We start from the raw sequence: 21,029 nt of genomic DNA, 5'->3' as shown, positions 1-21,029 counted from the left end.
TATGTACTCCTCTTTCCATTTTATTTTTGCTCTACATTACATCCAGACCATCCATAAAAAGTCCATAAACTCACTAAGATCTAGAACTTTACTTCATGGACAGTAAAATCAAGCAACACAAATATTCAGTCTTTTAACAAGTGTGTGAAACCTTTAACAGTCAAAATTACATTTTTTAAAATGTATTTTAATCAGTAGTTTATATTCTGGATTTCTTCAGAATTCGCCATGGCAATTCCCCAAAGAAACTGTTAATAGTAAGCAGGGTTGCCATGTTTGGAACAGTGCAATGCATTTTAATCAAATGCATTATTACAGTTGAAGTCAGAAGTTCACATACACTTAGGTTGGAGTCATTAAAACTCGTTTTTCAACCACTCCACAAATGTCTTGTTAACAAACTATAGTTTTGTCAAGTCGGTTAGGACATCTACTTTGTGCATGACACAAATTTTTCCAACAATTGTTTACAGTTTATTTCACTTATAATTCACTGTATCACAATTCCAGTGGGTCAGAAGTTTACATACTCTAAGTTGACTGTGCCTTTAAACAGCTCGGAAAATTCCAGAAAATGATATCATGGCTTTAGAAGCTTCTGATAGGCTAATTAACATCATTTAAGTCAATTGGAGGTGTACCTGTGGATGTATTTCAAAGACTACCTTCAAACTCAGTGCCTCTTCGCTTGACATAATGGGAAGATCAAAAGAAATCAGCCAAGACCTCAGAAAACAAATTGTAGACCTCCACAAGTCTGGTTCATCCTTGGGAGCCAATTCCAAAACGCCTGAAGGTACCACGTTCATCTGTACAAATAATAGTACGCAAGTATAAACACCATGGGACCACACAGCCTTCATACCGCTCAGGAAGGAGACGCTGTCTCCTAGAGATTAACGTACTTTGGTGCGAAAAGTACAAATCAATCCCAGAACCACAGCAAAGGAACTTGTGAAGATGCTGGAGGAAACAGGTACAAAAGTATCTATAGCCACAGTAAAAATGAGTCCTATAGCGGCATAACCTGAAAGGCCGCTCAGCAAGGAAGAAACCACTGCTCCAAAACAGCCAGACTACGGTTTGCAACCACACATGGGGACAAAGATCGTACTTTTTGGAGAAATGTCCTCTGGTCTGATGAAACAAAAATAGAACTGTTTGGCCATAATGACCATTGTTATGTTTGGAGGAAAAGGGGGAGGCTTGCAAGATGAAGAACACCATCTCAACAGTGAAGCACGGGGGTGGCAGCATCATGTTGAGGGGGTGCTTTGCTTCAGGAGGGACTGGTGCACTTCACAAAATAGATGGCATCATGAGGACGGAAAAGTATGTGGATATATTGTGACATCTCAAGACATCAGTCAGGAAGTTAAAGCTTGGTCGCAAATGGGTCTTCCTTATGGACAATGACTCCAAGCATATTTCAAAAGTTGTGGCAAAATGGCTTAAGGACAACAAAGATGGAGTGGCCATCACAAAGCCCTGCCCTCAATCCTATAGAAAATGTGTGGGCAGAACTGAAAAAGCGTGTGTGAGCAAGGAGGCCTAAAAAACCTGACTCAGTTACACCAGCTCTGTCAGGAGGAATGGTCCAAAATTCACCCAATTTACTGTGGGAAGCTTGTAGAAAGCTACCCAAAACATTTGATCCAAGTTAAACAATTTATAGGCAATGCTAACAAATACTAATTGAGTGTATGTCAACTTCTGACCCACTGGGAATGTGATGAAAGGAATAAAAGCTGAAATGAATAATTCTCTACTATTATTCTGACATTTCACATTCTTAAAATAAAGTGGTGATCCTAACGGACCTAAAACAGGGAATTTTTACTAGGATTAAAATGTCAGGTATTGTGAAAAACTGAATTTAAATGTATTTGGTTGAGGTGTATGTAAACTTCCAACTTCAACTGTATATGTTTAATGTGCATGGGAATTAAATCATAGACTTTATAAATAGTGGAGAGTAATATGTAGCAGTTCGCATTCAGGAGAAAGTCAACTATTCATGTTTTAAGTTTCAATTCCACATTAAAATAAATGGAAATAACTGATGTACAATGCGTGTACAAAACATTATGAACACCTGCTCTTTCCATGACATCGACTGACCAGGTGAAAGCTACGATCCCTTATTGATGTCACTTGTTAAATCCACATCAATCAGTGTAGATGAAGGGAAGGAGACAGGTTAAAGAATGATTTTTAAGCCTTGGATTGTGTTGTGTATGGACATGTATTGTGGATGTGTGCCTTTCATAAGGTGAATTGGCAAGACAAAAGATTTAAGTGCCTTTGAATGGGGTATGGGAGTAGGTGCCAGGTGCACCAGTGTGTCAAGAACTGCAGCGCTGCCGAGTTCTTCACACTCAACAGTTTCCCGTGTATATCAAGAATGGTCCACCACCCAAAAGACATCCAGCCAACTTGACACAACTGTGGCAAGCATTTGAGTCAACATGGGCCAGCATCCCGGTGAAACGCTTGCGACACATTGCAGAGTCCATGCCCCGGCGAATTGAGGCTGTTCTGAGAAGTTGCAACTCAATATTAGGAAGGTGTTGTTAATGCTTTGTACACAGTGTATGTTTAAATTCTTATCAAGTGGATTCCAACATACTGTACATATACATGTGCTGATAAGGTGATTGATTTCAATGGAAGCCTTCATCCTTCTCATCCTGAATTCATGACAATCACAAATGCAAGGAGGAAAGGAGGGTAACTTAGAGCACATATAATTCAAGGATGAATCACTGGTCACTTATTTCTTAAAAAATATGGGTGGCTGAGGTTTCCTGAGTACTGTATACAGTCAGGCCTATGGTATTCTTCAAAAGAGATTATTCTGCTAGAAGAACAATCCTCCTGGTGCCCTGTCTTCCCAACAGGACATTTTTAGGGCAGTAGTCACAGCTAAATAGTGGAGGGGAGTGGGTGGGGTAGGGGAAGGTTGGTTGACTAGTTACATTCATTTGCCATCTCTTCTCTCTCTCTATACATTCTCCTTCTGATTTCACCACCTTTTCATCATAACATACAGTATCTGTATGATGACGAGGAGGAGGTATTGTTTTGGTTGCTTTCATAATGGCATTCAAAGTGCCACAAACAGGGAAACAAAACAGCAACTTAAGAAATCAAATTGATTGATTGCATACCTTCTGTGTAACTTCTATTACATTGAATAGTGAGGGATATAGTAACCTAATTTTACACCACTAAAACTAGTAGTACAACGGTAAGCATCCCACCCAAGGTCAAGGCTTTGCTAATCTCACTGGAAACAATAGACATTTAAGGCAAATGTAACACCAGTGTCTTGTTTGGATGGATGGCACCATCTTAGTTTCAGTAACGCCCACATTATGACACACACAAACACAGTAAAAAATAAAAAATAAAACTTGAATAAATAATCTCAAATAAATAAATGTCCACCAGTAATTACCCTAAACCACGACATGTTGGCTATGTCGCAGCTTTCGGGCACAGGGGCATGGCATCAGAGGTTCACAATCACATAAAAACCAACCTCCTCTTAGCTTAGAGGCTGACGCTGTACAAAGTAAATGCTCCAACAGAGATGATGACTGAGGAGGAGCATGATGCGGAATGCATGACAGGCTTATATGCTTTTCCTAAAACCCCTTTATGTTGAATGACTGACAAATCTGGCATCTCAAGGGTTAACTCCACTGATCTGTATGATGTCACAGATCTATGTCCTGCTCCAACACACTCATGCATGGGTATCTTTCATCAACAGGGGTCTTTGCTGCTGGTATGATCGTGCCCAACCCTTCACCACCTGCAGACACAAAGTCACATACTAGATTCCAGATAATCTGACTGTCACCTGAGTTTTTCTTCATTACTGTTGTATATGGCATGCATTTGAAATAAACACTGTGTGCAAATACCTTAATACCTTAATACCTTTAGGCACAATGTGTGCCTAAAGATGACTTGACTTACACCAGAGTTGGAAACGACAGGTCAAGCTCCAACAGATGCAGCTAGGGGAGTTTCCCCCACGCGTCCGACACACAATTCATACCGAACAGAAACGTAAAGTGATATCAAGTCGGGTGACAAGACTCTCTGGGAGTTAAATAGAAAGGCGTCCGACGCGCGGTCAGGATGCTCCGGATTATTAGTCACATATAAGCGTGGGGTACATAGTTGTACCGCATCTCCGCAAAATAAACCTACCTTTACATTTTAGTCATTTAGCAGACACACTTATCCGGCAGACCAAGTTCTCAAATGTCTACATTCGTTAATATCTTCATTCATAAAAGATGTTTAAAAGGCAGCACTTTCAGAACTGATTTTTTTTTTACAAAGATGAAGCACAATGCGGCTCCATTTGATTCTACTACATTACATAAAAAGGCCTTTATTTATACGGGGCCAATGTTGCCATCTAGTGTTTGCAAAAGTGCCACATAGGGAAGGAACTCAGATGTTACTGTAGCCTATCAATTAATTCATAGACAAAGACGAGGGTGAAATCATACCTTAGTATCTTCCTCTTTCCACAGCATTTCCTGTTCAACTTCATGTAATTCTTCAGAGGGGTCGTAAGTATAGACTGGAAGCAACTGGTGCCGAAGCCTGTCAATTCTGAAACACACAATAGGAAAGGAGTATACCGTAACATGATGACCAATGCAAGAACATAATTTTTTTACATTATTGTAAGATTTCTGTGTATTGTTCAAAAGGAGTTGGCCAATTTAAAAGTGCGCTATGCATAAATCACTCCACCATTTTCCGGTTGCTAAAATTATAATAGTTTGCCTCATTTCAGTTTATGTGACAAAACAAGCAGACATTGTGTAGAGAATCCTTGTACCATCTAAACCGCTGTGAAATATATATTCCATAAGCAAAAATATTTTATTTTCAGCAGTTTAAAGCTGGCGTACAGTATCAAAAGCAAAAGACACAAAAACTAAACTTAAGGAAGCATAGAAATTAACGCCCATAGAACAGATCTACCTCAGACTGGCTTTCAATTTATTTATATTTTATTTTACCTTTATTTAACTAGGCAAGTCAGTTAAGAACAAATTCTTATTTTCAATGAAGGCCTAGGAACAGTGGGTTAACTGCCTGTTCAGGGGCAGAACGACAGATTTGTACCTTGTCAGCTCGGGGGTTTGAACTTGCAACGCAAGTCCAACGCTCTAACCACTAGGCTACCCTGCCGCCCCAGGGAATGAAAGCTCTAAAACAAACATTTCTATGTGAATTTGGCCAGGTCACCCAAAATGTTACATAATGTAGCTTTAATAAGTAACCATACACCTGCTGAGAGCAATAAGGAAGAGAATAAAAGGAAGTTACCTTCTCTTCTTGCGCACATACAGCACCTACAATAAAAAAGATGACTAGTTTAGCTGGTTCAAATAAAATACAGGAGATGTTATGTGGTCATTTTAAAGGTTATTAAATCAAAAGCTTTAGCTCATCAAAGTAGTACTTCTTAACTGTATCACTGTAGGCCAACATGTGATGTTCCTGTTAGCCACTCACCACAGCTGCAGCTATCCCGATGAAGGTGATCAGGAAGAATGGTACCAACAATGAGCTGACTGCCACATCCCTGTCTATGGGGGCAGGGGGCTGAGTAGTGCTGTTCATTGCATATGTGTGGGTAGAGGAAGAGTCAGGGGCTGCTAGGCTGTCCCAGCCAAGCTTCGGAAGCAGCAAATCCCCAGTCGGATTGACAAGTTAGGCGGTAGCAGTCCTCTCCCAGTTGTTTTTTCCTCATCCTTGTCGCTCATGTGACTTCCACATGGTCTCTCCCCTTTCACTAATCAGTGTGAAATATGCCTGAGAGGGCCAAAAGACAAAACAAGTAGAAATCACATGGTTAGGCATACGAAAGAGGAAAAATGGCAGAGAAATCTTCACCCAAATTTGATACAGATAGATCAAAGTGCACAGAGTAAATAGTTTCACTAATAGCTAGCTATGATGGCAAACTTTTTTATGGAGGCCTCTAATCTGCTTTCTAGCCACCGTTTCCACATGAAACGGTAATAGTAGAGAGCATGACCCATAATAGAAGTCACATTTTTGGATATGTCCTACATTTTTACCTAGTAGTCATGTGGTCCACACAACAATGTCCATATTATTCACATGTGTGGGCCCGGGTAAAATGCTGCTCAGGTTGGACTATCTGATTTAGCTTTAGCAAACTAATACTCAAATTTCTAGCAAAATTATTACAAATAATTGTAACAGATTCAGATTTATCTTATGTGCGCAGCACCCAGGCCGAGGCACGTGAATAGCATACATCAAAAATACTGGCCACCACTACACTTGGTTGTATGATGGCTTTGGGTGGCCAAAACCGTGTAGGTCAAACGGGGCTTTAACCCGATGTTTGGTAACCTAGTAACTAGCTGTATTTCTTGGCTCGTTAAAGTTGCTACGCAAACAATGTCATGCATCGTGTGTTTAGCTTGCTGAATTGAACAGCTCCAGCTAACGTTGTCACAGACCAACTTGGTAGCACAGCTTTTGGATTATGCAGCTCAATTTATTTTTCACTTTGGCGTATTGCAAGTGTCTTAGAAGAGTACCACTGCGGATAACCATATTGCTAGCTCTAAATTATTTGTCCAATTTACCTTAAATCAGGAAAGTGATTGTAATGAACACTCACCGAACGTTGCTCCTCTTTCACTCTGCAGCTAACCAGGAAGAAAATATAATAGCCCTTTGATTGACAAGCCAATTCATGAAAGCAGGGAATGGGAGACGGAGGAATGCAGCCAATGAAGCGTCTCTGGAACAGACAGAAGCTGAGTGCTATGCACCTGATGCATCGGTACGTGTCGCCAAACTCATACTGTACACCATTTATTAAGGCCTGTCATATCAATTTACCAAATACTCTGGTATTTTAATAGGCCTATTGTATGGAGGAACTGGTAGTCCGTGCAGTGAGAGGGTTGACTTACAGCATTTCCCTCCTTCCATGAATGCAGAAAGATGGAATTGCAATTACATTATTTCTCAGAGCAACTCTTTTCCGCATCCCTCTCCCTCCATTGGGCTCTGCACCACCAATCCCTTCCCCTCACTAGGCCCTCGAAAACATAGCTCATGTAAACATATGACTCTATATCTGGCACATAGGCAGCCAGTTCAATACAAAGTTCAATACCAAGAACTGCAGGCAGACACAATGAGAGAAGGCCCAGGGCAGATAATGGACCACACTTGGTCAAATTGGGGGGGAAACAAACATGTACAGTGTGAACCATAGACTAAGTAGACCATGGTGACTTATAGTAAACGTAAAGAAAAAAGATGAGTCCTTGCTCAGGTATGGAGAGGATGGGCAAAGTAAAGAGCAATCATATTTGGCACTGAGAAAGTTTGTACTGGTGGGAGACCTCTACTCATGTTGGTGCTTGGGAGATGAAATCATCTTTGTACTTGTGGTTCTATGTAAACCTACATTAAGGCATGGGCATTTACTGTACATTGACTGGTTGCTCTGCTGTTTATGCATGACTTGAACCTAGAACATGTAGATTATTTGGGCAGTTATAAAGAGCCTATCTACAGCAGAGTAAGAGCATGAACTCTGGAAAAAAATAGATATTTTTTTTAAATTATAGATTGAATAAACATAAGAAATGTGTTTACATTAATCATACCTGCTATTTCAATAATTTACAATGTTTTGTTCAAGGACAGGGTCCTCAAAGTCACTTACTGGTAAGTAAAGCAGTAGATACAAATGTGTAGTAAAGCTATAAAGAACAGTAATAAAGATGTTTGATGAGACAAGAATGAATATGGCAAATTATTGTGAAAAAAAGGCATGAAAAGTAATTGTTCAAAATTATCTTAACCCACCCCCTCTCTTTCTGTCTATTTTTTTCTCTTTCTCTCTCTTTCTGTAGTTGGGTCTTTGAGTGGGAATCCGGTGTGGGTAAGTTGTGCAGCAGCCTCCAGGAATCCTCATTCCAGGAACTGTCATTCAATCGGCTCAACAAATACACACACAGACTCACTCAGAAACACCTCTGCATTAGTGAAATACCATATTACTACAGCATAAGCCCCAACCTTCTCTGTGCACACTCACAGCATTTTCTGCAATGATGTAAGCTACGAGGGGGAGATTGTTTTTGCACAATAATCAATGAATGCCCACATTGAAATGAAAGGAAAAATCTGAGACACTTCACAAAGACTCTGTGGTTGAACTGGAGTCAAACAGAAACAGGCTTAATCATTCTGGGAAAGGTATAAAAAAAAAAACTCCCCCCACTCCCTGCAACACACGCCCTCTCTCAGTTTCTATGGTTTCCTCAAAGAGCACTGCATTTTCCCTGTCTTTATTTTCCTAGAAAGAGTGGTGAGCTCAAGCTGAGCTGAGTCAACATCAAGGTATTAAGCAAAATACGGTTAAAATGCACTTTTGCTATTCTCAATCATTCTCAAGTGGCAGATACAGAATCAGTTATAAAATAGGCAGTTATCAAATTTCTATGGCTTATCTAAAAAAAATGTTTTAGCTTCTGTCACACATGAAAACAGATCAATGCCATATCCCAATGGCTCTGCCAAATGGTTGCAAATACCATAAGAGGCTCATTTACACTGTACATAAGGAGATGTAGGAGAATTTTGGAAGTATTTTTTGCTCATTTCAAGAGATGGTTATTTCAGAATCTCGAAGATCTATAAAGGAACCCAAATTTAGACCTGAAATTGAGTAACACAATGCAGTCTTAAAAAACAACTAAAAGTGTAATCAGCTGAAACTACACAACCTTGATAATGACCAAGTTACACTGCAGGATTAAGAGAAAATGGGAATGGATAGGACACTCAGATCAGCCCCCTTTGCAGCATAAAGACATAAAGACACAATAAGACAACTAAGGCAAGACGATGGTCTGGAATCCATCATCAATCAAATTCAATCCAATTTATTTATAAAGCCCTTTTCACATCAGCATAAAAAATCCCCCATAATAAAAGCCATGGTACATCAGGTGAATTGGTTGAATACTGTATAGTGTTTTTAATTAATGTGGTCCATTATACAATAATCATTCTTTAATACTGTTTATAGAACAATAACAAAGCTTTTATCTATTCCCCTTTGTCATGTTCTTCTAACTGTTATTTATTTCAGCATTCCATTTCAGTACTCTCAATTGTTAATTTAGTTTAACTAACCTAAGATGGTGATAGGTAGGTGAATTTTGCCTCTGATACATAGCAGTTAACAGCGTTGGGCCAGTAACCAAAAGGCTGCTGGTTCAAATCCCAGAGCCGACTAGGTGAAAAATCTGTCAATGATGCCTAGAACAGGGCACTTAACCCTAATTGCTCCTGTAAGTCGCTCTGGATAAAAGCATCTGATAGAGGACTCAAGTATAAATGTAAAAATACACGTAGGGATTTGCTAAATGATCATCTAGGAACCAGCATGTATACAGCTGAGAGCCAATTTTCAACACAACATTAGGACATTGATCATTGATGTCCAATTAAAGTCTAATTCAGGAATATCAAAACATCAGATGAGCATTTCCTACAGCACAAAAGGGTATTCCAGCAAGAGGTCATGTAGCCACCCTGGCAAGGGTAAGTCCTGGTGACAGCGAGAATGCTGGTTAATAGTGACGCGGCAAAAGTGCTGGAGACTAGGGAAAACTTTATGGAGGGGGCAGATGAGCTTGAGCTGCAGAGTTCTCTCTACTGGGGGCGGATGGGTTGCTCCTCCTGTTTCCTTTTGAGCCCTGAGTCTCTCCTTTTAACTGACCAGAAGCTTATAAGTCAAGGCATAGTGCTGCACCAGATCTACAGCCCCCTCAACCCTCCGCATTCGTGGCCATGCCACAATCACAGAGTCGAAGCCAAACATGCCAGTGCCATGCTCTATGTGGAGGTGTGTGGGGCCAAGGCTGGTCTTCACAGACAGGGTGAGGAGGTAGCCCTGGTAGGAGATGTCCCGCAACAGGAAAATACCCTCTGGAGCTTTAATCAGAACTTGTTTAGCCTGAGTAGCTGTCAGGGGGCCCCAGTACCAGCCTGAAGAACACTGAGAGAGGGGAGCATGAGGGAGAGGGACATGCGGCTGAGAATATTAGATTCATAAGTGTGCAATACGTTTAGGCTGTCAAATATTCTTTACTTAATGTCATCTGAATTTAAATGTTAGGCTACATTCATGTCAGATATAGCAGGCTATAAAGTTTCAATTCTGCTTATTTAAAAAAATACATTTCAATCTGTTGTAATTCAATGTAGTCTGAATATTCTAATAAAATGGAAAATGTGTTCAGAGTCCTTACACGGCAACTGAAATAGTCCATTAATCGAAATGTCGGCCTACAATAATGAAAATATGCTAACCTGACTCCCGAAGATGAGACATGGCTCTTTGCAACAGTGCGACATCCTCTCTTAGTCTTGACGCACTTTGACATGACTCCAGCTTGCAGTCCTTTAGCCGGATTGCGTTGAGGGATTTGTCAGGGGCACTGATCGGTATAATCATTGTGCATGACAGCAGTGGAACACTTGAGGATTTGAGCGTCCAATGGTTCTCAATTTGTTTGTTGACCCAAGGTCTGGTAGGAGTCACTGTCTGCTATTTCAGACACGCACTGAGAATGCAAACAGACACACAAATCATCTAAAGTGCAAGTATTCATTTTGTTACTCATTTTGTTACGTTACAGCCTTATTCTAAAATTGATTAAATAATTGTTTTCCTCAATCTATATACAATACCCCATAATGACAAAGCAAAAATATGTTTAAAAAAAAAAATCAACAGATACCTCATTTACATAAGTATTCAGACCCTTTGCTATGAGACTCGAATTTGAGATCAAGTGCATCCTGTTTCCACTGATCATTCTTGCGATGTTTCTACAACTTGATTGGAGTTCACCTGAGACAAATTCAATTGATTGGACATGATTTGGAAAGGCACACACCTGTCTATATAAGGTCCCACTGTTGACAGTGCATGTCAAAGCAAAAACCAAGCCATGAGGTAGAAGGAATTGTCCGTAGAGCTCCGAGACAGGATTGTGTTGAGGCACAGATCTGGGGAAAGGTACCAAAAAATTACTGCAGCATTGAAGGTCCCCAAGAACACATTGGCCTTTATCATTCTTCAATGGAAGAAGTTTGGAACCACCAAGACTCACCCTAGAGCTGGCCGCACTGAGCAATCGGGGGAGAAGGGCCTTAGTCAGGGAGGTGACCAAGAACCCGATGGTTACTCTGACAGAGCTCCAGAGTTCCTCTGTGAATATGGGAGAACCTTCCAGGTGGACAACCATCTCTGCAGCACTCCACCAATCAGGCTTTTATGGTAGAGTGGCCAGACGGAAGACAATCCTCGGTAAAAGGCACATGACAGCCCGCTTGGAGTTTGCCAAAAGGCACCTAAAGACTCTCTGACCACGAGAAACAAGATTCTCTGGTCTGATGAAACCAAGATTGAAGTCTTTGTCCTGAATGCCAATTGTCACATCTGGAGGAAACCTGGCACCATCCCCACGGTGAATCATGGGGGTGGCGGCATCATGCTGTGGGGATGTTTTTCAGCGGCAGGGACTGGGAGACTAGTCAGGATCGAGGGAAAGCACAGAGAGATCCTTGATGGAAACCTGCTCCAAAGTGCTCAGGACCTCAGACTGGGGCAAAGGTTCACCTTCCAACAGGACAACAACCCTAAGCACACAGCAAAGACAACGCATGAGTGGCTTCGGGTCAATTCTCTGGATGTCCTTGAGTGGCCCAGCCAGAGCCCGGACTTGAACCTGATCGAACATCTCTGGAGAGACCTGAAAATAGCTGTGCCATCCAACCTGACAGAGCTTGAGAGGATCTGTAGAGAAGAACAGGAGAAGCTCCCCAAATACTGTTGTGCCAAGCTTGTCGCATCATACCCAATAAGACTCAGGGCTGTAATCGCTGCCAAATGTGCTTCAACAAAGTAGTGAGTAAAAGGTCTGAATACTTATGTAAATGTGATATTTACATTAACTTTTTATACAGTGGCTTGCAAAAAGTATTCACCCCTTGGCATTTTTCCTATTTTGTTGCCTTACAATCTGGAATTAAAATTGATTTTCTGGGGGTTGAGCAGTGAATTTCAAACACATATTCAACCACAAAGACCAGGGAGGTTTTCTAATGCCTCTCAAAGAAGGGCAGACATTGAATATCCCTTTGATCATAGTGAAGTTATTAAATACACTTTGGATGGTGTATGAATACACCCAGTCACTACAAAAATACAGGCGTCCTTCCTAACTCAGTTGCCGGAGAGGAAGGAAACCGCTTGGGGATTTTACCATGAGGCCAATGGTGACTTTAAAACAGTTACAGAGTTTAATGGCTGTGATAGGAGAAAATTGAGGATCGATCAACATTTAAGTTACTCCACAATACTAACCTAATTGACAGTGTGAAAAGAAGGAAGCCTGTACAGAATAAAAATATTCTAAAACATGCGTCCTGTTTGCAACAAGGCACTAATGTAGTACTGCAAAAAAAATATGGCAAAGCAATTAACGTTTTGTCCTAAACACAAAATGTTTGGGGCAAATCCAATACAACACATTACTGAGTACCACTCTCCATATCGTCAAACATAGTGGTGGCTGCATCATGTTATGACTATGCTTGTAATCGTTAAGGACTGGGGTGTTTTTAAGGATAAAGAAATTAACGGTTTCCAACAGACACTGTGAGATTAATCCACCTTTCAGCAGGACAATAACCTAAAACACAAGCCAAATCTACACTGGAGTTGTTTACCAATAAGACAGTGAATTTTCCTCTTAGAGACTTACCCAGGAAGACTCACAGCTGTAATCACTGCCAAAGGTGATTCTAACATGTATTGACTCAGGGGGTTGAATACTTATCTAATCAAGATATTAGTGTTTTATTTTTCATAAATGTTTTACAAATGTAAAAAAAAAAATCTGCTTTGACATTAGAGTAGTGTGTAGTTCTTTGACAAAATGTTAATTAAATCAATTTGAATCCCACTTTGTAAAACCAAAATGTGGAAAAAGTCAAGGGGTGTGAATACTTCCTAAAGGCACTGTACATGCGTCCTACATGTGTCCTAATAATTCCACTCACTATATTGAATAGTATGGTCGTTGGACAAATCTTAGACTAAACTTTTAGTCCTATATATCGGCATTTGAAAGTGTGCTATTTCTCACCTACTAAGTGGGAAGACCCCAAAGGGCAAACCCAATATTTTTTTATAACTAACTAAATCTCATTCTTCTGTGGTTCAACCCTTGAAATAGCCTACTCGGAAGATCTTCTCTAACTCCTAGAACCAAATGACAACTTTTTCACGTTTTTCACAGTTTCAACGTTTCACAATTTTACATGAAAATTGTATAGTTTGCGGAACGGTTAGGCTGGATACCTAGGCTCTATATCGCCTACATCGTCAATTGGCAATATAGAACATGCTTACGAATACACTAATGAATATGCTGAGTAAAGTGTGATGGGATTGAACTGGAAAAGTATTCGTGTTAATGCTGCAAACAAAATATTGTGCTGAATCTCAACTCACGTCTCCCTGAGGCATGAAGCCATTTCCTGTCATAGAAATCGTATGGCAGTTACTCCTGTTTGGGCAACATACATTCAATAACACAGAAAATATATGTTTGGCTGCTACAACTGATCATTATTTTTACCTGCACTGGTTAAACAGGTCATGTCCTCCGAAATTCATGATTGAAGCCTTGAGCGGACACAACGATGGAAAGATCTGTTCTGGAGCACTTGTTTTGTTTCCAGCTGGATAATCAGAACATTTCAGGAATATAATCAACAAATCATCCACAATGTTCCCCACGAGCTGCCTGCCGTCTAAATGCACGATTTGACGCTCTATCGGTCTGGGCGATTAGTTGTTTTTTAAAAACATTTTACAATGTTTCCTTCTCTAGTTTTAATTGTTGATCGAGCGCACGTCTTTCCAGGAACATTCCCAGAAAGACCGGTCACGTGTGTGTGATTTGGTCTGGCACCGTTCCAGCAATCCATGGCAAAGACAATGAAGTCACCCACAGACACAGTGGAGCGAACGGAAAAGGGTTTAGGCCCACTGAAAGGTGCATTCCGTAAAATGTGCGATATGACTTTACATTATAGCTCGGAATAGTGGCAATAACATGCTTACAATGCATAGCCTATTTATTCATAATTAAAACATTATTTGTTAATTTGCCAGATCCCTTTAATTTCAGTAGGCTATAATAATATTCTTATTTCAGGGTAATAGGTCTATACCATAGGCTATTTTGTGCTTGTATATAGAGGATAAACACGACTTGGAAGCCAGTGGGGGGAGCCATATGAGGATGGGCTCATTGTAATGGCTGGAATGGAGTATTCTAATGGAGTAGAACATGTGGTGTCCGTATGGTTGATACGTTCCATTTATGCCATTCAAACCGGGTGCGGCTCCTGGACTCAGAATGTAATACAAACCAGGTAAAACGAGACCAACCAGAAACATCACAACTGCGTTTATACTGTACGCTTATTCTCAAATATTGAAACGTGAATACCGAAATGTGTAGCCTAGGCTACGTTCGACTATTCTATCTCCGGTGGTGCGTAATTTACGCAGCTTTTTAATAATGGCGTCTGTACGAGAGATGCGACCAGGTCTTCAAAAATGAAGCGAAGAAGAAGTCTATTCTAGAAATTTCGAGACTTATACAGGGTTTCAGTAAGTGGGCTGTGAACGTCTTCCAGTGATTTTGTTCACTTTTTTCTTTTTTGAGACCCCGAAATGATGAAGATCAAATCGAATCAAACGCGGACATATGACGGGGATGGCTACAAGAAGCGCGCCGCCTGTCTGTGCTTCAGAAACGAGAGTGAGGAGGAGGTAAGTCCGAGGCTAGAGTGGTGTGGTGGAACGGGCCTTGTGAATAAACAGTTTGCCACGTTGCCAGCAGATAGTCTGGGGGTAGCGATTCCGAATGAAGAGAAGAGGGCGAGTTGTCAACGAAAGGCATATATTTGGTGGCGAGAAGGCCTACATAGAATTGCTGGCAAGACGATCACCGGCGGTTGCCATGTTTTTGTGTCAAAAACTATTACAATTCTCAAACTGACATTAACCGTAGACGCCTAGATTAAATGTAATGTAATTGTATTTCCCCAGAGTTGTCAGTGAGTTTATGCAATGCCGTTTCAATTTAGTTTTGGGACATTGCAACAAATTCTGCAATGTGTGCATATCATCAAAGGAGTGGGCCAACAAAAAAATGTAAGGCATGGCGCAAATGCATCCATGACATGCCTTGTGCAAATAGAGTACCACAGTTTGAGTCATAATACCCATAAAACCTAGTGGTCGAACAAGGAAATGGTTCCAATCGTTTTTCCACCGTCGTTTTTTTTAATTTATCTCATATGAGATTTTAGAAACACTTAAAATAAGGGCTGTGTTTCGTGTATGCTTACCCTTGTGACGTTTTGATGATACAAATTTAAATCTCTCGGACAAGGTGAAATGTATCAATATATTCGCCTGTTTCCCCCACCAAAAAAAATGAAAAGCTAATTAGCTGCGAATGTGGCTATCATAAAGAACTACAAATGTCACGATGACCTGGATGAGACTGCCCCAAAAATAAGAATCTCTGGATTAACTATCTAATGTTAGCTAAATGTAGTCATGAAGAAATTGGCTACATTTCTTTAAATTGACAATTCTGTGAACTGTCTTGTGCAAGATTTAAATTGACACAATACCTGTTAGCAAAGGTGGCAGCTGGAGATGACTTGCAGGGATTTGTACTCTTGCTTGATGTCTACTTTGATGCTAATTGGCATTTTCGAATCTGAGAGTAAATGTAGCTGAAATATATTGATAAAAGTCACCTTGTCTGAGAGATTTACCTGGTTATCAAAACATCATGCCAGGGTAAGCCTACTTGAGCCTACAGCCATTATTTTAAGTGTTTCTAAAATTCCCTATGGGAAAATGAAAGATGGAAAAAATTATTGGAACCGTTTGACTGATAGGTTTTTTTTGTGGGTATTATAACACCTGGGGGCTCAAGTGCTTGATTTCTGTTATAGGCCTATATTAGTGCTTAAGTAATGGTATTCAATTAGAGCAACTCAATCTTGTGACGGTAGGGGCATATTATCTGAATTGAAATAACTGTCAATCCTACAGGTGTTGTTGGTGAGTAGTATCCGGCATCCAGGCAAGTGGATCGTCCCTGGTGGAGGGATGGAGCCGGAGGAAGAGCCCAACGTTGCTGCTGTTCGAGAGGTGTGTGAAGAGGTAGGCTGAATTACTTGTCAACTTGACTTGTGCATGCAGAGTTTTTATTAAGCAAGGAGCTCATGGGAAGTATAATTTCACTTCTGCACAGGTGGCCTTTAAATGGTTTGGTTTAGGCTTATTAATCTGATCCGATTTCCCCAAACATCCTGTCCTTCAGCAAAATTTTCTAGAAGGGTTACGCTCATGCTAAAGTGTTGCCTAAAGCTCTTAAGGAGGGTACATAACGTATTTCACTTCTCCCTAACTGAAGTTAGCGTTTTCTCTTATAACAAATTAGATCTTCCAGTCATTTTAAGTTTATTGCTTTTCCATTAAGTGTATTCAGCCTCTTTTGTGAGTTCCTTGTGATTGATATTGAGCTCATTTGTCAGTGAAACACAATCTGATGCATTGTTGTCTTTGCAAAATGTTCTTGCAGGATTTTTTTTTGTTGATGTACCAAGTTTATACCTGTTACCTTAACAGCCCTTATTTCAAGCCTGAAAAATCTATGCGTTCTTTGAGTCTAGATGTTCCTCTATGGAAGCTATGGACTAAATGGGGATGGAGGAGCCTCTTGATTGAGAGTCCATGTTTATAAATAGAGTAAAACTGTAACCTGAAGAAGAAAGTACTACGATGACGCCATGTTAATAGGAACTGACCTCCCTCTCCTTCATGACCATACACAACCATGGCCTCCCCCCACCCCGTGACTGAAAATGGCATCAATTCTCAGAATCCCCAGGTCTCATCGGGTGAAAATGCAAAAAACATTATCACAAGTGTCCTGCTTTTACTAAGAATAATGATTTTTTTTCTGCTGTTTCATTTCCACTGGCCATGTTGTCTTTTCAGGCTGGTGTCAAGGGGACATTGGGGCGTCTACTAGGAATTTTCGAGGTGAGATGAGAAAATTGAAGATTTTACATAATCCATTTTTTAAATGTCTGTGTGGTTGTCTTTAAACTTGGTGGGAGGAACTGCTCATTTATTTCCACTGATTGCCTCCTAACCTTGAGCACTGACAATTTCTCGATTTACTCAGAACACAGACAGGAAGCACAGAACATATGTCTATGTCCTCATCGTTACAGAGATGTTGGAAGACTGGGAGGACTCTGTGAATATTGGTATGTTGTTTCTAGTTTTTGTGGTGTTTGTGAAAGCTGTGATGACTGGACAATCATTTTTGTTATCAAATTGATTCATTGACACACAGATTGGCCAGTAGATCCTACTACTATTGTAGATCCTTCATAGTCATGTTTCAGTCCTTAGTTAATCTAGACTAAACCTGTTTGTTTTTGTTTTTTTCCCTTCCTGACTCCCCTTTGGTCTTTATCCCTCTGACAGGGAGAAAAAGGGAATGGTTTAATATAGAGGATGCCAGAAGAGTGTTGCAGTGCCACAAGCCTGTGCAGGCCTCGTACTTTGAGGCCCTACAACAGGGCAGCCTGAGCAGCAACGGGACACCCCTGGTGACCACGATAGGGGGAGAAGAGCACTCCCCTACCTACAATATCAACCAGAGCTCCAGATCGAGTATAAGATAACTAAAACACAGAAACTCCTGGAGACTTCTCCACATCTTTTACCTGCTTATTTTTCTTACTTAATCCTGCTCCTACTACTTTTTTATATCTTCAAAATATCAACAGAAATGTTTGCCTTGCCAGCCTTCTTGTGCCAGAGTGGAGGTACAGACTTGACAAGTGTTGGGCGAAGAAGATATAACACTTTGTAATTAAAATGTTTTTTTTTGTTGTTGCTTTTTACTAGTGATTGCATGAGATATTCCCAAACTCTTGTCCTCCTTTACCTCGGTTCCTCTCTCATAAATCTGAGGTTTGATGAATGAAACTTTCTGCTTTGGCGACGTAAAGTATTGGTATAGAATGTGTTTACAGAAGAAAACAGGCTTTCCAGGGTCGTGTTTTGCTAACACTACTTGAAGTTGCCACACCCCTTTTTATATGGCATTCATAAGAATGACAACCTCTCACCATATACCGTGACAGATCGTTAGTGTAATACCTACTCCCAACGGTGTTAAGAGTTATAAAGTATGAGTCTATTTCTGTGTGACATTTTCTATTGTTGCTTTTTTTCATATATTTCCTAATCCCCTAAGAATGAATGGCTTTAGGTTAGATAGGCTTGTGGGAAAGTTTCTTGTTTTGCATGTGTGGTAAAGCTACATGGGTGTGTCTTGTGTGACGCAAATTGTAGGAATGGAATTATCTGGTACAAACAGTCTCCCTTTGTATTACATTGTGAAGGTAGCACAAGCTTTGGTGTTTTGAAAGAGAAGCTTTGATAAGGGTCTGACAAAAAAAACTACTCCCACAGTAGCTTGGGCCTTTAACCACACTGGGGCACATCTAACCAGAACATTGAAATCTAAGTCGTCTGCTGTCTCACATCTTGTCAGACTATGAAGATTTATTAATTGGTTTTATAATTCATTGACCAGAAAGACAGAGAATTGTGCATGTTCTCTGATCCTCAGGGGAAAGGAACAAGAACCCAGACTAGTCTTTTGAATCTGGTTGTGTATCAGGAGGTGGGGAGTAATGTCTTTAGGTGTTTGTGCTTGAATAGTAAGGCTAAATTAAAATGGCACTAGGAAGATTATGCCACTGCTGCATAACATGTGGACCCCACTCTAGACCCCACTCATTGTTATGGTTTCCACTTTATTCAATAATCTTATATCAATTTACTTTGTTAATATTCATATTTATTTTCTTATGTTATGGTGATTGATTGCAGATGACGGACATTTATCAGTCTGTACTAATAGCCTTTGTGTGTATTGTGTAAGTTGAGGGCTGATTGGTGTGTATTTGCGTGTGTGACTATGGATGCATTTAGACAGGCAGCCCAATTCTGATTTTTTTTTTTCTCCACTAATTGGTCTTTTGACCAATCACAGATCTTTTTCAGAGTTGATCTGATTGGTCAAAAGACCAATTTGTGGAAAAAGATCAGAATGGGCTGTCTGTCAAAATGCAGCCAGTGTGTGATGCAGGAAAAGAGGTTGCACAACCTGAGATGCAATGCCAAGGTAAATCACCTGCACGTTGGTGAGTACATTTACACTCATGATTTCATCAATTCTAAATTGTATTCCTAACAAATGTTTACACTGTGATGTAGTTCTGCTTTTTCCCTTAAATTAACACTGGACTTCTTTTTTGTCAGTGAGATTTTTTTTTTTGTTTGTTTCTTGAAAAATACTTTTAACAGGTCTTAATATATTGTCTACTTTTGGTATGTTCATTGGTTGTTCAAATTAATCATTTAAATATTTTAAATGCCGTATTTCTGACGAATGGATGGATGCCGAGTCTCAGAACCATAGTGATTCTGGCCCTGTCAGGACTTGGGAACAAATAACTGGGATTGGTAGATATGTTAATGAGCTATAGTCTGTCAATGTAGAGAGCAAACTCTCCTACTGACCCTGGAGTTTGGTACTGTCGTTTGCTCGTCTCCCTGGCCCACAAATGAATGTGTAGATTCTTCTTCGCTCACACTTGTCATCTTGTAGTTGCTAGCTGGTTTTGATGAAGTACTTACTCCTGAGACCTCTGCTAAACAGCTCAAAACCCTGATGGGCTAGGTATGTGATCATTTCAATTATGTTTCAGGCCCACCAAGTTACCCTGCCAAGAACAAACAATGTAAGGTGTCATGTTGTCCATGGTGTGCGAAACTGTCTGGCTCTGGCAGAACAGCTTGTGCCACTGAGCATTTAGGCAAGTATTTGGATATTCTTGCTGAGCTGCATTGGTCCAAATTTACACATATACCCAACAGATCTGGTACAAAGAGCTGTTCAGTTTTCAGCCTCCTTTTGTTCATCTTTGAACTGTCTCTTGCCAATGTTTAAGTTTTATACAGCCTCTTAACATTTATGGCCCTAGCCCTGTGGTATCTTGAGCCCTCAGTTGGCTAGTTTTGCCTAGCTGCATTGCATTTCCTTCAGTTGGTTATGCAACATTTATGTATTAGTAACTGCCTATCATGTGGAGTTTTGGTCCCTTTCAACATTGACCCTGAACATAAGAATGTGACGTTTGCATGTGAACTGCATTTTAATTTCTTTTGACTACTTGCCTATGGCACATGTAAAAATAGAAAGGGTTAGGCCTACTCATGGTAGTCATAATATCGCACCAGGACGTAATGACATACATGGCTTTATTTCCCCACTATAGGGCCAGTAGGAATTTCATTATTTTCCTCAGTATGCCAATGTCTTGAGGCCTGTCATGAGGTTGTGCCATGTACTGGCTATGGGTCATCTAACCAGGTGATGGTAGTTATCGCAGTGTTTCCCCCATTCTTGATTACTTCAGTTTACTGGTAAGGTTAAGGGTCTTAACAGGATAAATCAAATGAGATATTTCTTGAAGACTGGTGTTCAGAAATTGTTAGTCGTTGCGTGCAATGGTCCAGACAGGCATTTGTTCATTGTTCAATTGGCCTTGCAATTATATGGCTAAACATCTCCATGTTGTCAACTCAGATTTCTTCAATGGGTACAAAGTGTAAGCCTGAATGTAAAATGAATTGTGCCAATTAATAAAAACACCAGTATTTCAGTTCTCTTTTCTTTGGGTTTCTTTCAGCTGATGGAACAATTCGTTCGTAAACTAAC

At 40.3% G+C, this 21,029-nt stretch overlaps 3 protein-coding genes across 5 annotated transcripts; 1 reads left to right on the top strand and 2 right to left on the bottom strand.

Moving 5' to 3' along the window:
- Positions 1–2: 2 nt before the first annotated feature.
- LOC110532427 (small integral membrane protein 29) lies at positions 3–14,081 on the bottom strand. Of its 2 annotated transcripts, none has more exons than XM_090184838.1 (5): positions 13,761–14,081; positions 5,554–5,853; positions 5,365–5,390; positions 4,533–4,638; positions 3–3,820 (listed from the first exon to the last, which is right to left on the bottom strand). In XM_090184838.1, exons 2-5 carry the CDS (start codon positions 5,659–5,661, stop codon positions 3,752–3,754), a joined length of 309 nt encoding a protein of 102 aa, XP_090040964.1. In that variant the 5' UTR covers positions 5,662–5,853; positions 13,761–14,081; the 3' UTR covers positions 3–3,751. The 2 variants fall into 2 exon arrangements, with proteins under 2 accessions (XP_090040964.1, XP_021471997.1); XM_021616322.3 differs by lacking the exon at positions 13,761–14,081 and adding an exon at positions 6,698–6,845.
- Positions 8,969–13,899, bottom strand: LOC110532426 (suppressor of cytokine signaling 2). Its single transcript, XM_021616321.3, has 3 exons — positions 13,761–13,899; positions 10,420–10,673; positions 8,969–10,105 (listed from the first exon to the last, which is right to left on the bottom strand). Exons 2-3 carry the CDS (start codon positions 10,462–10,464, stop codon positions 9,818–9,820), a joined length of 333 nt encoding a protein of 110 aa, XP_021471996.3. The 5' UTR covers positions 10,465–10,673; positions 13,761–13,899; the 3' UTR covers positions 8,969–9,817.
- Positions 14,074–20,973, top strand: LOC110532425 (diphosphoinositol polyphosphate phosphohydrolase 1). 2 transcript variants are annotated; one of them, XM_021616320.3, is made up of 5 exons: positions 14,074–14,965; positions 16,268–16,378; positions 17,219–17,263; positions 17,409–17,493; positions 17,717–20,973. In XM_021616320.3, exons 1-5 carry the CDS (start codon positions 14,867–14,869, stop codon positions 17,914–17,916), a joined length of 540 nt encoding a protein of 179 aa, XP_021471995.1. In that variant the 5' UTR covers positions 14,074–14,866; the 3' UTR covers positions 17,917–20,973. The 2 variants fall into 2 exon arrangements, with proteins under 2 accessions (XP_021471995.1, XP_036844283.1); XM_036988388.2 differs by having other exon boundaries at positions 14,468–14,965; positions 16,268–16,366.
- Positions 20,974–21,029: the final 56 nt, after the last annotated feature.

The sequence above is a fragment of the Oncorhynchus mykiss genome, chromosome 9, assembly GCF_057628025.1.
Source record: "Oncorhynchus mykiss isolate SJ-2025 chromosome 9, ASM5762802v1, whole genome shotgun sequence".
Classification (NCBI taxonomy): Eukaryota; Metazoa; Chordata; class Actinopteri; order Salmoniformes; family Salmonidae; genus Oncorhynchus; species Oncorhynchus mykiss.
This window is presented reverse-complemented; position numbering and strand designations above follow the sequence as displayed.

Coding starts and splice junctions, on each gene's coding strand:
- LOC110532427 (XM_090184838.1), bottom strand. CDS start 5,661: ATGAACAGCACTACTCAGCCCCCTGCCCCCATAGACAGGGATGTGGCA. Junction 5,391..5,553: donor TCGGGATAGCTGCAGCTGTG/GTGAGTGGCTAA, acceptor TTTTTATTGTAG/GTGCTGTATGTGCGCAAGAA. Junction 3,821..4,532: donor GGAAAGAGGAAGATACTAAG/GTATGATTTCAC, acceptor TTGTGTCTGCAG/GTGGTGAAGGGTTGGGCACG.
- LOC110532426 (XM_021616321.3), bottom strand. CDS start 10,464: ATGTCGCACTGTTGCAAAGAGCCATGTCTCATCTTCGGGAGTCAG. Junction 10,106..10,419: donor GTCTCATCTTCGGGAGTCAG/GTTAGCATATTT, acceptor CCCCTCTCTCAG/TGTTCTTCAGGCTGGTACTG.
- LOC110532425 (XM_021616320.3), top strand. CDS start 14,867: ATGATGAAGATCAAATCGAATCAAACGCGGACATATGACGGGGATGGC. Junction 16,379..17,218: donor TTCGAGAGGTGTGTGAAGAG/GTAGGCTGAATT, acceptor TTGTCTTTTCAG/GCTGGTGTCAAGGGGACATT. Junction 17,494..17,716: donor GGAGGACTCTGTGAATATTG/GTATGTTGTTTC, acceptor TCCCTCTGACAG/GGAGAAAAAGGGAATGGTTT.